The sequence below is a fragment of the Myotis daubentonii genome, chromosome 9, assembly GCF_963259705.1.
Source record: "Myotis daubentonii chromosome 9, mMyoDau2.1, whole genome shotgun sequence".
NCBI lineage: Eukaryota > Metazoa > Chordata > Mammalia > Chiroptera > Vespertilionidae > Myotis > Myotis daubentonii.
Window position 1 is genome coordinate 83,885,910 of NC_081848.1, and position 12,963 is coordinate 83,898,872.

General features: G+C 65.1%; 1 protein-coding gene across 6 annotated transcripts in view; it reads left to right on the forward strand.

Annotated features, from left to right (window-relative positions):
• The first annotated feature begins 1,258 nt into the window (after positions 1-1,258).
• SYT7 (synaptotagmin 7) overlaps positions 1,259-12,963 on the forward strand; it is a 55,719-nt gene continuing 44,014 nt past the window's right edge. The window contains exon 1 of one of the 6 annotated variants that reach the window (XM_059710469.1): positions 1,259-1,721. In XM_059710469.1, the coding sequence (XP_059566452.1) occupies positions 1,691-1,721 (31 nt within the window). In that variant the 5' untranslated portion in view covers positions 1,259-1,690. The remainder of the gene's footprint in view (positions 1,722-12,963) is intronic. The other 5 variants (XM_059710470.1, XM_059710471.1, XM_059710472.1 and 2 more) reach the window with 5 other exon arrangements.

Consider the following 12,963-nt stretch of genomic DNA (forward strand, 5'->3'; position numbering starts at 1 on the left):
AATCTTCACAGAGGGGTGCTTGGGGGATTTCCTCGTCTGTTCCTCAGCCGGAAGAGCTGTGGGTGGAGGGGCGTGTGCGTGTGTGTGTGTGTGCGTGTGTGTGTGTGTGCGTGTGTGTGTGTTGGGGGAGACTTGAGACAAAGGTTTGTCCCTGTGGGTGCTGGCTGCCTGCTGGGCCGTGGGAAGATGGAGGTGAGCTGGGTGTGGGCCGTGCAGTATAAAACCGGTTAAGTGGATTCTCAGGGCGGGAGTAGGACACCTCGGCTCTGGGAAGCCTGGCTGTCTGTGAACTGCATTCTCAGTGGAGCGGGAAGCAGGCTGCTGCGGGGCCCAGGATTGCGCCTCCCTGCCGATCCCCTTCAATGGCGGGGGGGAGGGGCGCTGCTGTGCTGTGTGACACTCGCGTGTGTTTCTCCCGTGTGGAGGTGTGTTGTGTGTGTGGGGGGTGGTGGTGGTGAACAGGTGTGTGGGTGTGTGCAGGAGGTCTCCATACCTGAAAGCACCAATGGTTTGGCTCCAGGCCCTTCAAACGCTTGGGAGAAGGGCCCCCTTCTTCTCTGCCACAGAATCCAACGCCAATTCTGCGGAGAAAGAGGAACTAGGGTTCCCCTGATTTGGACTGAGCTGAGCTGACAGAGGGGCAGAGCGGGCCAAGAGAGCCCCAGGGTGGGAAGGTCAAAAAGGGATTACTTTCCTACCCACGAAAGCAAGGTCAAGAAAAGGGGGTGGGGGAGTGGGGCGCTGTGCAGGTGAGGGAGGAGCACAGGCTGCAGGATCTATTTCTAATTTTGCGGGACTGGGGTAAGCGGGGATGGTCATTGGGCTCAGTCCCCCACCAAGGGTGGCGATTCTAGACTTTTCCCTTCCATCTGTGTGCAAGCTTGGGGGACTAAGAGGAGCGGATCCAGGCTCAGCCCGGCAAAAAAAAACAAAACAAAACTCCACTCCTGGTTTTCGCACACACCAGCCTGTCTTCCCGGGACCTGCTCGGTGTGGAGTCCCGAGCTGACGCCCTGGAGCCGCCACCAAGTGGAAAACCTGGACGGGATTTCAACGCTTCTTGGAGCGGAATCAAAGGGCACCTCGGAGCAGGCGGCCGGCACCGCGGCCCTGCGTTGCTTCGAAGCCGCTGCCACCGGGACCGGGTCGCACAGCGCGGCGGGACCCCAGGCTCCGGGCGCGCAGCCGGAGGGCGCGGCGCCCTCGCCGCGGGGGCCGTGGGCGGGCGGGGCGCGGGGCGCGGCGGTGCCCTCGGGGCGGCTCGGGGCGGCGGCGGCGCGGGCTGCAGTGCGGCGGGCGGCCGGCAGCGGGCAGCAGCGGGCACGGGCACGGGCGGCAGCGGGCGGGCGGCGCCGGCGGTGCCCCGGGCGCGCACTCACACACACACACACACACACACACACACGCACGCACACGCCTCGTACACACTCACACACGCTCCGGCACGCACACGCAGCGCGGGCCGGAGGGAGGAGGCTCGGCGGCGGCGGCGGCAGCGTGCTCGGCGGCGGCGGGAGGCTGGCGGGCGGCCCCCGCTCCCCGGCTCCGCGGCCCCGTGCAGCCCGCGCGGCCCCCGCCCTCGGACCCGCCCCCGGGGGTCGCCGGGCCCCATGCCCTGCAGCGGCGGCGGAGCAGCGCGCGGCCACGGGCGGCTGTGAGAAGCCCGGGGGCAGCCGGCGACGAGGGGACCATGTACCGGGACCCGGAGGCGGCCAGCCCAGGTAAGCGCGGCCCCGCGGGCGGGGTGCCCCGCACCGGCGGGCAGGACGGCGGCAGCGTGGGGCGCCGTCTCGGAGCCCAGCCCGGGCCGCCGGAGCCGCGCTGACTCCCCCAGGGTCATCCCAGCCGCGGGCCCGGGCGTGAGCGACCGCGGCTCGGACCCCGGACCCCCACCCCCTGGGGTCCGAGCCCTGCCCGGCGGGCTGCCCGGCGCCGGCTTCGCAGTGTCCCCACAAGGACCTCCCCCCGCGCCCCGCAGCCCAAGGACAGCGTGCGTGGCGGAGCGAGGCGCCGGCACCGGGAGCGGGCAGTGCCGCTGGCATCCCCGGGTCCCCAGCACCAGCGCCCCGAAGGGGAGGTGCCCGCGCCAGGAGACCCCAGGACCAGGATCCGGGGAAGCTTTTGACCAAGGCTGCGGGCGCTGGGGAGCGGTGCCATTGGCGGTGCCAACTGTGAATTGAGAGGGTGCCAGGGGGCGAGCGGGAATCTGGTGCAGCCGCAGGGGAGGGGGCTGGGGAGCCGCAGGAGCGAGGGGCGGGAGGCTGGAGCACCTGGGGAGAACGCGAGCAGAGATGGATGAGTGTGGGGGTGCCAGGGGGCTGTTCTCCTGGGCCTGGGGCGGGGGACGCCGAGAACCCCAAACTCACTCCGGTCCTGTGGGGGAGGGCGGGGGAGGGGCCGCTCCTTTGCGTTTCTCCGGAGCTGAGCCTGGGGAGTGGCCTGGAGCCCACGTCTGCTCGGCATCCTGGCATCCTGGCATCCTGGCATCCTGGCAGCTAAGCCAGGAACCCTCCTTCCTTCCTTAGGCAATTGCCCTGCCATTTCCTCCTTGGCTCCCGATGCCTCCTCGGGCAGTGCCCACCTGTAGGCAGGTCCCCTCCAGCTCCTGCCCAGGCTGGTCTCAGCTCCCTCCTGGGGTGCCCCACCCCAGGCTCGGCACTCCCAGCCTGAGGACTCGCTCTCAGAGGAGTCTCTGGCGTTACTGATGCCGGTGTCCCCCGGGGGTGGGGGCCCTGGGGGCGGGAGCAGGTCTCAGACCCCTTCTGTGGAGGCTCAGGGCACCAGTGGGCCCCTGCTCTGCCTGCTCTTGCCCCGGCCCCACTTTGCAGGTTCCCTCGGGGCAGCCTCCTCCGTCTGCCCTTGCCTCCTGAAGAGCCGGCTCTCGGCCCCATCGGGTCATTGCAGCTGCCTCCACCGGGGAGACCTGGTGCCAGGCATCACCCTCCCTCAGCACTCAGGCTCCCTCCCCGGAACCTCATGCCCATCTGCGAATGCCCTCTAGGGGGTGGCTGAAGGCACCTTGCCTTTGAAGATGCCTCCCTTCACCTGGACCCAGGTTACCTGCCCTGGCACCTTCCCCCAGGAGGCTGCCAGCTGCCAGCACCTGGACCAAGGGCAGAGCATTCTGCTGCTGGGCTCACCCGCTCGGAAGCAACTAGCTCAGTGCAGAGACCAGCTCTGGGTGTGAGGATGGAAGGGGAGCGGCAGGAAGGACACCCCGGCCCCTGCCCAGCCCGGCTGGCAGCCCCTCTTCTGTTAGGTTAGTGGCCCGGGGCTGTTCCCTCGTCCTCTCTCCATCCCTCCTCTCCTCTCCCAGGCCTGGCACCATGACAACACCGCTCCCCACGCACCCCTGCCCTCTCCACGGACGCCAACTTTCTGTGTTTGGCATCTTCTGGGTGAAAGGCCTGGAGCCCAGTGCTGGAGCCCCTAGACCATTCCCTCTCCCCCTTGGCAGTGGGCCTCCCTGTCTTGCCCACTCCCACTGCCGCTGCGGGCCCACCGGTGCCATGGCAGGGGCAGCTCGGGAAGTGACCGGGCCTGAGGTCTACTTCTCTCTGGTGTGGGCACTGGGCTGGGTGGGGTCAGTCTTAGGCTAGAGATGGCAGCCTCTGCTTTTGCTCCTGGTTCCCTGGGGAACTCTGAGGGACAGAGACCTCACTCTGGCCTCTGTGTCCCAGCATCCCTGCCGACCTCCCATAACCTCACAGTTCCAGGCTAGACTCCCCCTCCCCCCTCCAGCTCACCCCAGGCCGCCCCAGACTCTGCTCCCCCAGCCGGGCCTATGTGTCCCCTATTTCCGTCCCCCCACCTTTCCTTTGGATGGCACCAGGTGGGAGTGAGATACGCAAATTAGTTCCTGTGGGATTCAGGCCAACCTCTCTGGGCCCCCAGGACCCAGTACCTTTTATATCCTGAGCCCTTCTCCCCGCTCCCAGGAACACCTGTGGCCCAGCCCTTGAAAATGCATTAATCCCCTGTCCTGTCCCGCTCCCCTATGTCCCAAGCTGTCTCCAGAGGGTCCCTGTGGTACCGCCTTCCTCAGCCCACTCACTCAGCATGTCCCCGTAGGGCTCAGCCTCCTACGAAGACCCTTACTTAGGGGACAGGGCAGGCGCAGCTCCCTTCCCACTCGAGGCCCTGGTCCCCGGCAGTTCTTGCCCAGATCTCTCAAGGCTGGAGCAAGGGACTGTGGGGGAAAGCTGGAGCCCAGTGAAGAATGAAGGCTCCCATCAGCGTCTGTCCAAACTCTGCCTGCAGACTCGCCTCTGCCGCCCCCTAGCCATGCAGCCCTCTCCCCCCTCCCTGTTCTCAGCTTTCTCCTGTGTGTCCCAGGCCGGCCTGGCCTCCCTGTGTCCCTCCGATGCCTGTCCCCAGGCCGGGCAGGGCCTCCGCACGCCTGCAGGGGTCAGCGTTGCAGTGGGCAGGCAGGACGGCAGCAGGGAGGGAGGGAGGGAGAGGTGACCTTGCAGTGAGTGAGTGATCAGGGCCAGCGAGGGGAAGTCTGAGCGCCTGCAGCCCAGACCGGGTCCTGAGGGTGGCCTGCCCTGCCCGCCCGCTGCCAGCTTATCCCTGGGGGTAGCAGTGCCTGAGGTCCCATCTGCTCCACCTGTTAATGCTCTGCTCCCTACAGCAAGTCGGCCAGGCAGGCCCTTCCTGAGAAGTATGGGGGGCACACGGCATGGGCAGGGGGGGCCTTGGCACGGTGAGTCTCCTCTCTGGAGGCAGAAGGATCCACGGGATTGCCCAGGCCCCTAGGCACGAGTTAGGGCAGTGGCTACTGGGTGCTGTGTGGGGCAGGAATTGGGGGTATGGCTGGAAGAACAGATCAGGGTGTGCTGTGAGGGCCATCAGGGTGAGGGGCCAGGGCTGGGATGTTGGATGGCCCAAGGAGGCCTGGCTCTGTCTAACCATTTCACTGGCAGACTCTCCCCCTACCTTCATCTACCCATCCATTCCCCCCAGCCCTCCCCTGCCCCACCGGCACAGGCCCAGACCTCCCTGGCCTGTATCTGGGCTTGGGTCAGAGTCTAGGACTGAAGTTCAAATGATCTGCCAACAGGCCATGACCTAGAGGGGCCCCTGAGGCTGAGCAGGTCCGGAGCGCAGGGCAGGGCAGGAGGGATGGCTTCTGTGGGACTCTGGTTAGGGTGGCCCGAGTGATCACGTTTCCCACGGAGTCAGGACCCCTTGGTTCATGCTGTTCAGAGCGTTGTGGGGACAGCTTGGCCGATGGGCTGGGCGCTCAAGGCCTGTGGGGTGGTGGGAGGAAGACAGCCTCCACGCCCCCCGAGTTGGGGGAGAGGGGCTAGAACAGGCTGGATTGGGGTGGGAGCTCACAGGCCAGCAGGTGACAGGTGAGGCAGCTGGGAGCATGGGGACAGGGAGGTGTCAGGTGAGCAAAGACAGGCCCTGAGCAGCTGGGACCTGGCTGACCCCAAACTCATGCCCAGAGGTCCTGGGAGGCCAGCGTGCCCGTGAGGGCTGCCCCTCACCCTCCCGCCTGCGGCTGCAGGAGGTCTTTAGGCAAAGGCAGGGGAGTGGGTGGTTACCGCCTTTCTCCCCACGCCCTGCCCACCCCCGTTCTCTCAGGGGCTCTGAATCCTCATTGAATCTGATGGACCGTTTTCAATAACTGCTCCCCCCGGGGAGTGAGGCGGGAACAGCAGGGAGAAGGGTGGTGAGGGAGCCTCCTGGAGGTGGGCGGCCGGGGCTGGAGCAGGGCTGCACAGCCTCCTCAGGGCACCGAGGCCGCCCGGTGGGCACAGGGCGCCCTGCTGGGAGCTGGCCCCCTGCTCCATGGGCAGCGCCCCGCAGGTGGCACATGCAACTGGTGAGGTCAGCTCTCTGTTGGGGCAGTCGCTGGTCTGGCCAGGTGCCAGAGCCAGCCTGTGCCAGGCCCAGCCCGGGTGCCCGCCTGCCTTGCCAGGGAACCCCAGTCAATGGTGCCAGGCGGACTGTGCCAGTTCCATGGACATGGAAGTCGCTGACTTTCCAGGCAGCAGGGGCAGCCTGGCTGGGCCCTGTCCAACTTGTGTCTGGAGGGCAGGGCTTAGGTCTCACCCAGCAGGATCCCCAGGGGTCGGAACAGAGCTGGCAGGCAGCGCGGGACCTGTGGAAGGGGCTGGATGGCGCCCAGCGCTTGCTCCTGGAATTCTGGACCCAGTTGGTTGGAATGTGGGCTGGCATGCCGGGCCTTCTCCGGGGGGCTCTGCAGCTTCCACCTGGCAGGGCACGTGGGAAGGTGTCACCGGTGGGGCTGGGCTGGGAGCCCACTTGCATGGTGACTGTGTGGGGCCGCCAAGCAGTGGAAGGGAGGGCGGGGCCCGAAGGGAGAAGCAGCCAGCTCCGTGGGCACCTGCGTGCGGGCGGCAGCTGGACGGGCCACCGTAATCGCTGCGCTCATCTGCGTGCCTTGCCCGCTGTCAACAGCAGCTAATGAGTGTATTTGTCGCGAAGCTCGGGGAGGTGCACAGGGAGCTGTGACGGAAGGCATTGGGGGAGGGTGGCTCCCTGGCCCTGGGTCCCTGTCCCAGCCAGGCGGGGCCTGTGCCCTCCAGGGGCCCTGCCTGTCCCCTGCCACGCCCTCCCACCTGCCGGCTTGGCTGCCTCTGAGGCCTCCATCTGCTGGGAGCAGGGCCTCGCCTGGCTGTGTGGCATGCAGGCGTGCGGGGGTTGGAGCTTTGGTGTGATGGATACAGGTATTTTCATGACAGCGTGTGGGTCAGTCAGCATGTGTGTGTGTGTAAGACTGCACCCCCATCTTGGTGGCCCTGCTCCTTCAGTGCCCTTCGTGGAGTGCAGGAAGCTGGGGCTCTCAGACTAGCTGGGGAGAAAAGAGGGTGACCCACTCTGCCCTGCAAAGGAGACGGGAGCGAGAGGTCTGAGCCGCAGCCCCAGCGGCTCCCATATTTGCCACTTGCATCAGAGGAAGGGGAGAACTTGGGGCCCACAGAGCCCAGCCGGCCCTCTGGTTCTGGAGCCCCAGGATGAAAGAGGGGGGGTGTCAAGGCGCCGGTCCTAACAGGCGGGGGTCCCCCAACGCTGGATGGTGCCGTGCGCGCCCTGCCCCGACAGGGTAGGGTGGCATGGGGTGTGGGAGGCCACGAGGGGTGCCTGCGTGAGGCCCTGCAGGAGGGGAGCGGAAGAGAGCTGTGTGGCTAATATGTCCAATTAAATTACTTCAAACCCTGCCGCGGCAGCTGCTCCCGGCGGGGCCCTGGGTACAAATTGGATCCGGCTCATTACCACGGGGTAGAGTCAGCGGGACCGGAGAGTGGCCAGCTCCGCAGCACGCAGCATGCAGCACGCCCTCCCACTCCGCCCGCCCTGCCCGCTGTGGCTCCCCTCAGGCTCCCTGGGTCCACCGGGTCCTGATATTGGGGCTCCCTGCACACCTCTTTACTATCCTAGCCCCCAGAGCAGCTCAAGGGCTGCCCTGAGCCCTCACTTCCTTTCTCCAGGAATGGGGACTTCAGGCTCAATAAGGGGTGCGGCTTAAGGAAACCCCCTCAGGACACTCAGCACCCCCGGTGCCCTCCCCTGGTAACAGTGCAGTAAAAGCAGCGCGTGTTTGCTCGCTGAGCACTCGGCATGTGCTGGGCACTTGCGTCCGTGCCAGGGCTGACATGCTTAAGCTAGGTCTCTGCGGCCAGCAGCTGTCTGTCCGAATCCTGGCAGAGACACTTGCTGCTGTGTCCCTGAAGCAAGTGACTCTGCCACGCTGGCCTCAGTTTGCTCCTCTGTTTAATGGGTGTGATGGTGCTTCTTACCTCCCAGGGGTTGGAGGATGGGAAACGTCTTCAGCAGAGAGCCCGGCACGTAGTAGACGCTCAGCCAACGGCAGCTGTTACCAGCATTATCCCGGATCAAGTGATTGATGTGTGGGCTGAGGGTTCCGGAAGCTCTGAGGAGGATGAGGCTGGCTTCGGCCCTGGTGGAGGAGGAGGAGGGGAGGGCTTCACCCAGGTAGTGTTAGTCAGTTGTCATCAGAACAGCTGGAGGCGGAACTTGCCCTTAAAAGCCTGTTTGAGGCCTGGCCGGTGGTGTTCAGTGGTTGGAGTGTCAGGCAGCACACCACGGGGTCTCAGCTTCGGTTCCAGGTCCTGGGCATGTGCCTGGGTTATGGGTTCAATGCCCAGCCCTGGTTGGGGCTCGTGCAGGAGGCAACCGATTGATGTGTTCTCTCTCGCATCGATGTTTCTCTCCCTCCTCCCCCACTCCCTGCCTACCTTCCACTCTCTCTGAAGATCGTGGAAGAAATGCCCTGAGGTGAGGATTAACAACAACAACAACAAAATCAGTTTGAGCCCTTGCCCGTATGGCTCAATTGGTTGGTTGCTGGTTCAATTCCCAGTCGGGCACGTGCCCAGGTTGCAGGCTCGATCCCTGGGTGGCGTGTGCAGAAGGCAGCTGATTGATGTTTTGCTCTCATATTGATGTTTCTCTCTCTCCCTCTCCCTTCCTCTCTCTCGAAAAAATCAATTTAAAAATCTTAAAAAAAAAAGTCAGTGTGAGATTCCAAACCCAAGTGTGACCAGACCCAAGTGTGACCAGACCCAAGTGCACGCTTTGGGCCCAGGGCCCTGGGTCTTGAAGGAAGAGGAAGAGCTTGCCCTGTGAGCAAGCGGGGTGAGGCTTTGGGTGTGGAGGGGACCGCACGCGCAGAGGCCAGAGGTGGGACACGTCTCGGCCAGCGGAGGCAGCAGCGAGCGAGCGAGCGAGTGAGTGAGTGAGTGAGTGAGGCTGGAAGGGAGGTCCATGGGGTCGGGTGTAGGAGTGCAGGCTTGGGAAAGGTGGGTGGGTCAGGTTCTGAGGGGCCTGGCATTCTGAAACAGAAAAATTGGATTTTTGAAGGAGAGCCATGGAGAACCATGGCCGGCCTTAATGCCCGGCAGTGCGGAGGGCCTCTCCCCTGCGCAGGGCTGAGCTGGGCACCCACACCAGGTCTGCAGCAGCCACTGGCCTGGGCCCCTGCCCTTCCAAAGCTTGTGGTGGGTCGGGGCAGTCAGGGGCCGGCCTGGGACCAATGGGCCTGGATGGACCCCCCCCCGGGGACCTCCTTCGGGAGCTGGGGGCCGGAGAAAGCCTTTCCGAGAGGGATGCAGAGCCGAATGGGCAGGCCCGGGGCCCCGGTCACACTCCCGAGGTTGGATCTACACCCCACCCCTCAGCCTGGGCGTCAGGACCGGGCCCTGGAGGAGCCACATAACTCCTACTCCAGCTGCCAGACCCCATGAGAGCCAACCTGTTTCCATGGCAACGAGGCGGCCACCCCCCTCTCTGTGCCCAGGTGCCCATTCCCCTCAGGGCCTGGGTCTGTCTTCTCACTCCCTAGGGTCGCCCCTGGTAAACACTCACACCGAGGCGCTGGCCGCACTCTCCGTGCTGGGACTGGGGTCCCTGTGCAGGAGTGTGTGTGTGTGTCCCGCAGCAGGGAGCAGGGAGGCGGGGATGGCCTCCAGGGCGACCCTCCTTAGCTGGGGCTTTGCTCCCCTCGGGGGGATTGTCAGGGAGCAGCACCAGGGGGCCTGCTGCCAGGGTGAACTAGAGGCCCCTTCCCAGGAAGGAGGAGCGGTTCGGGGGGTGCACAGGTCATGGGAAGTGGCAGGGAGAACCTCCTGGCAGTGCCTGCGGGGTCCTCAGACCACAGTGCTCCTCCCTGCAGCTCATCCTCACCGCCGTCCTGTGAGGGGGTGTCGCTGGCACTGTGTACAGAGGGGGACACTGAGGCCGAGAGGCGTGGTGTCTTACCAGACCACTGAGTAGCACACAGTGAGATTGTTTCCAGTAACCACTGGCCTGCGCGGCCTGGCGCCTCCCTTATCCCACTAGGACCCAAGCCAGCCCGTCTCTCGGCTCATCGCGGGGAGGGAGTGCTGGAAGGGGTAGTGGCTGCAAGCTGGACGCCGAGGGTGTCCCCAGCGCCTGCTTCAGTGCTCAGGGTGTCCCCTAAAGCCTGCGTCCCCAGGCCTCGGAGCGGGGGGCGCCTCCTTCCCACCCTGTCTCCGCTCCCGCTCTCGGGCCCCGTGGAAGGATGCTCTGGCTCAGGGGAGGCACCCCTCACCCCTGCTTGGCACCTGCCAGCCCCGGAGGAGCCTGATGAATTGGCTGTGTGCCCCCCCAACCCCATTCCTCCTCTCCAGCCCCCGCCTCGCTGGGGAGGTGCGAAGGGAGCGATTTCACAGCCTGTCAGCTGAGGCCTAAAAATACCCAGAACTCCAAGATGCTTGGGCAGGGGGAGGAGAGAGCAGGGACCAGGGATGGGGTGGTGGGGGTGCAATGATAACTTGGCCAGAGGAGCCCTGATGGCACCACAGCCTTCCTGGGAGGGATGGGCCGAGGTCCCCAGGTCCCCCGTCTGGCCCCAGAGCTGGCAGCGATAAAAGGGGGACTGTCTCTAGGGTCCTGAGAACTCAGCTCTGGCATTCAGCCCTAAGGGAGGCTCAGTCTCAGACAGTTACCATGGCCTCCAGGGGCCCCCGAGCCTCCGGTCAGTGCCTCTCCCTCTCCACCCCTGGCCTGGCTGGCATCTTCGGGCCGTGGGAGCTGGGCGTGTGCCCGCTTCCTTCCTGGAGAAGGTGCCACTGCTGTGAGGGGCGAGGTGTGAGGAAGGCAGCGTGGATGGGGGAGCCGGCAGGTGCGCGATGTGACGTGTGAGTCACCAGGCGCTAGAGGGGGGCAGAAGAGAAGGGGTGTGGTAACCCACGTCACTGCCAGGTGGCTGTGTGCTGAGGTGTGGCCCGGCCCCCACGAGTCAGCCCGGGCCCAGAATGGGGGGCGTGCGTGCGAACCTGCCGGGCTGCCCTGTGCTTGGCGCTGGGGTGCCTGTGGGAATGTCTGAGCGAGCATGGCTATTCCCGGCAGCGACTGCGTGACAGCACGGGAGCAGGTGTGGAAGCAAGCACATGCCACATCATGCAGACACATGACGGAGTGTGTGCCTCTCATGTGGAAGCCTGAAGGCAGGTGTGCCTGTGCAGAGGGGCACCAGGCGGGGCCTGAGAGTCACTGGGGAGACAGGGGGAGTGACAGACAGAGCGGGGGCTCTGGATCCGAAGGAGCGGGGCTCGGGCCTCAGCTCGGCCTCCTATTGGTTAGCCGTGTGACCCTGGGCACGTCCGACGCGCTTCCTGCCTGTGCACCTGCCTCGGAGGGCGGCTGGGAGGCTCGTCTGTAAACTGCCTGGAACCGGGCCCGGCATCAGCGTTAGCGCCACGTGCGTACTCGATCCTGGTGTCTGGTCCTCCCCTTTGGTGACATAGGTGCCAGCACCAAGTTCAGAGAGGGCAAGAGGCCTGCCCAAAGTCACACAGCAAGTGGGGCAGAGCCAGGACTAGACCCCCGACTCCAGCACCTTAAGACAGAGCTTGTCTGTCTCGGCTCATCGCGGGGAGGGAATGCTGGAAGGGGTAGTGGCTGCAAGCCCCCACAAGGATACTGCCCCCCTTCAGGCCACCAGAAGCCCCCACAACACAGGACTGTAACCCCATTGGCGTCCGGGGCCTAGATTCTGCCCAGGGCTAGGCTGGGACTTGGGAACTCAGGGGCCTGAGCATCATTCGATAATGCCAGGATGGAGGCATCCCTGGGGCAGTGGCCAGCCACCTGGCAGAACCGTGGCACTGTTAGCCTGTGGGTTTGGCCACATACCCAACCCTCCTGAGTCTCGGTTGCCCCCTCTAATGGAATAAGAGTGGTCCATGCTTCATAGGGTTGTTGTGGGGGGTAAATTAGATCCCGCCTGTAGCATGTAAGTGGCTGTAGCACTGTACGTAGTAAATGCTCAATAATGTCAGCTAACCGACGTGGAGCCCTCCCCCTGTGCTCCCTCCGTGGCGACTTCCCCTGCTTCCCCTCCGGCCCCTGCTGCCCTCGCCCCCTTCCGCCCGCCGGCCCAGGCCTCAACGGATCCGGGACTGACTGGCTGGCAACCAGGACCTGCCTTTGTCTCCCGTTACTGGTTCTGCCCAGGAGGGAACAGGACCCACCTTTGGGACTTAGCCCCTGAGCCCTCTGTATCCGCCTCATCTCGTACTTGCTCCATGACCTTGGACAAGCACCTTTTCATCTCTGGGCCTTGATCCTCCCTCGGTGCAGTGGGAAGGCAGGACCACCCAGTCCTGGAGCCGCGTGGCCCAGGAGGGTCCCTGGCTCAGCCCCCGGGAGGGGGTGGCAGGTTGGCAGAAGGAAGTGGGCCGGCTGCCCTGGGTGAGTGGAGCATGCGGGCCCGAGCTGGCTGGTGGCCTGCCATATGCCTGCCGGTACCTGTGGGTGCGTAGGAGGCCAGGCAGGCCCAACTGGCTGGGCCCTGACATTGGGGGAGGCTCAAGGACAATGACAGAGAGAGAGCCTTTCCTGGGGCCCTGGGAGCTGCCACTCCAGCCGTCCTCCCCGGCTCTCCAGGGCTTTCCTCCAGCAGTTCCTCCTTCCTCCCTGCCCTTCCTCTCTCCTTCCCCTTCCTGGAGTCCCCCCCCCCCCATCCACCCTCCACCCACCCCCGTCTCTCCCGCTTCCCGCCTCTTGACCATTTTCCAGGTGCTTCCTTCCTCTCCCTCCCTCTCCCAAGAGGGGAGAGCCCCCTCTTGGTCTCTCTGCTTCCCGAGGTCCCTCCTGTCTACAACATGACATGTTCCCCATTTCTCTGCACCGTCCTGGCTCCCGGCTCCTGAGCCTAGGCCTCCCCTTGCCCTGCATGGCATGTCTAAGCTCCTTCCAGCTTCCGTCCCCTGCCTCTCCCCCTTCAGAGCCCCTCCCTCCCCAGCAGCCCCTTCCCTTCCTCCAGTTCCTTGGCCCTCGCTCCCTATGCCGCCACCAGGCCCCTCACCCGCCCTCCAGAGTTTCCTGGCCTCCTTGAGTTTCTGTGGCTGTGGCTGCTACCCTGTACCTCAATAACCGCCCCCACCCCTGTGAGTTGAGAAAAGGGGTCAGCCCAGGGCCCAGGGACTGGCAGCCTTGCCTCCT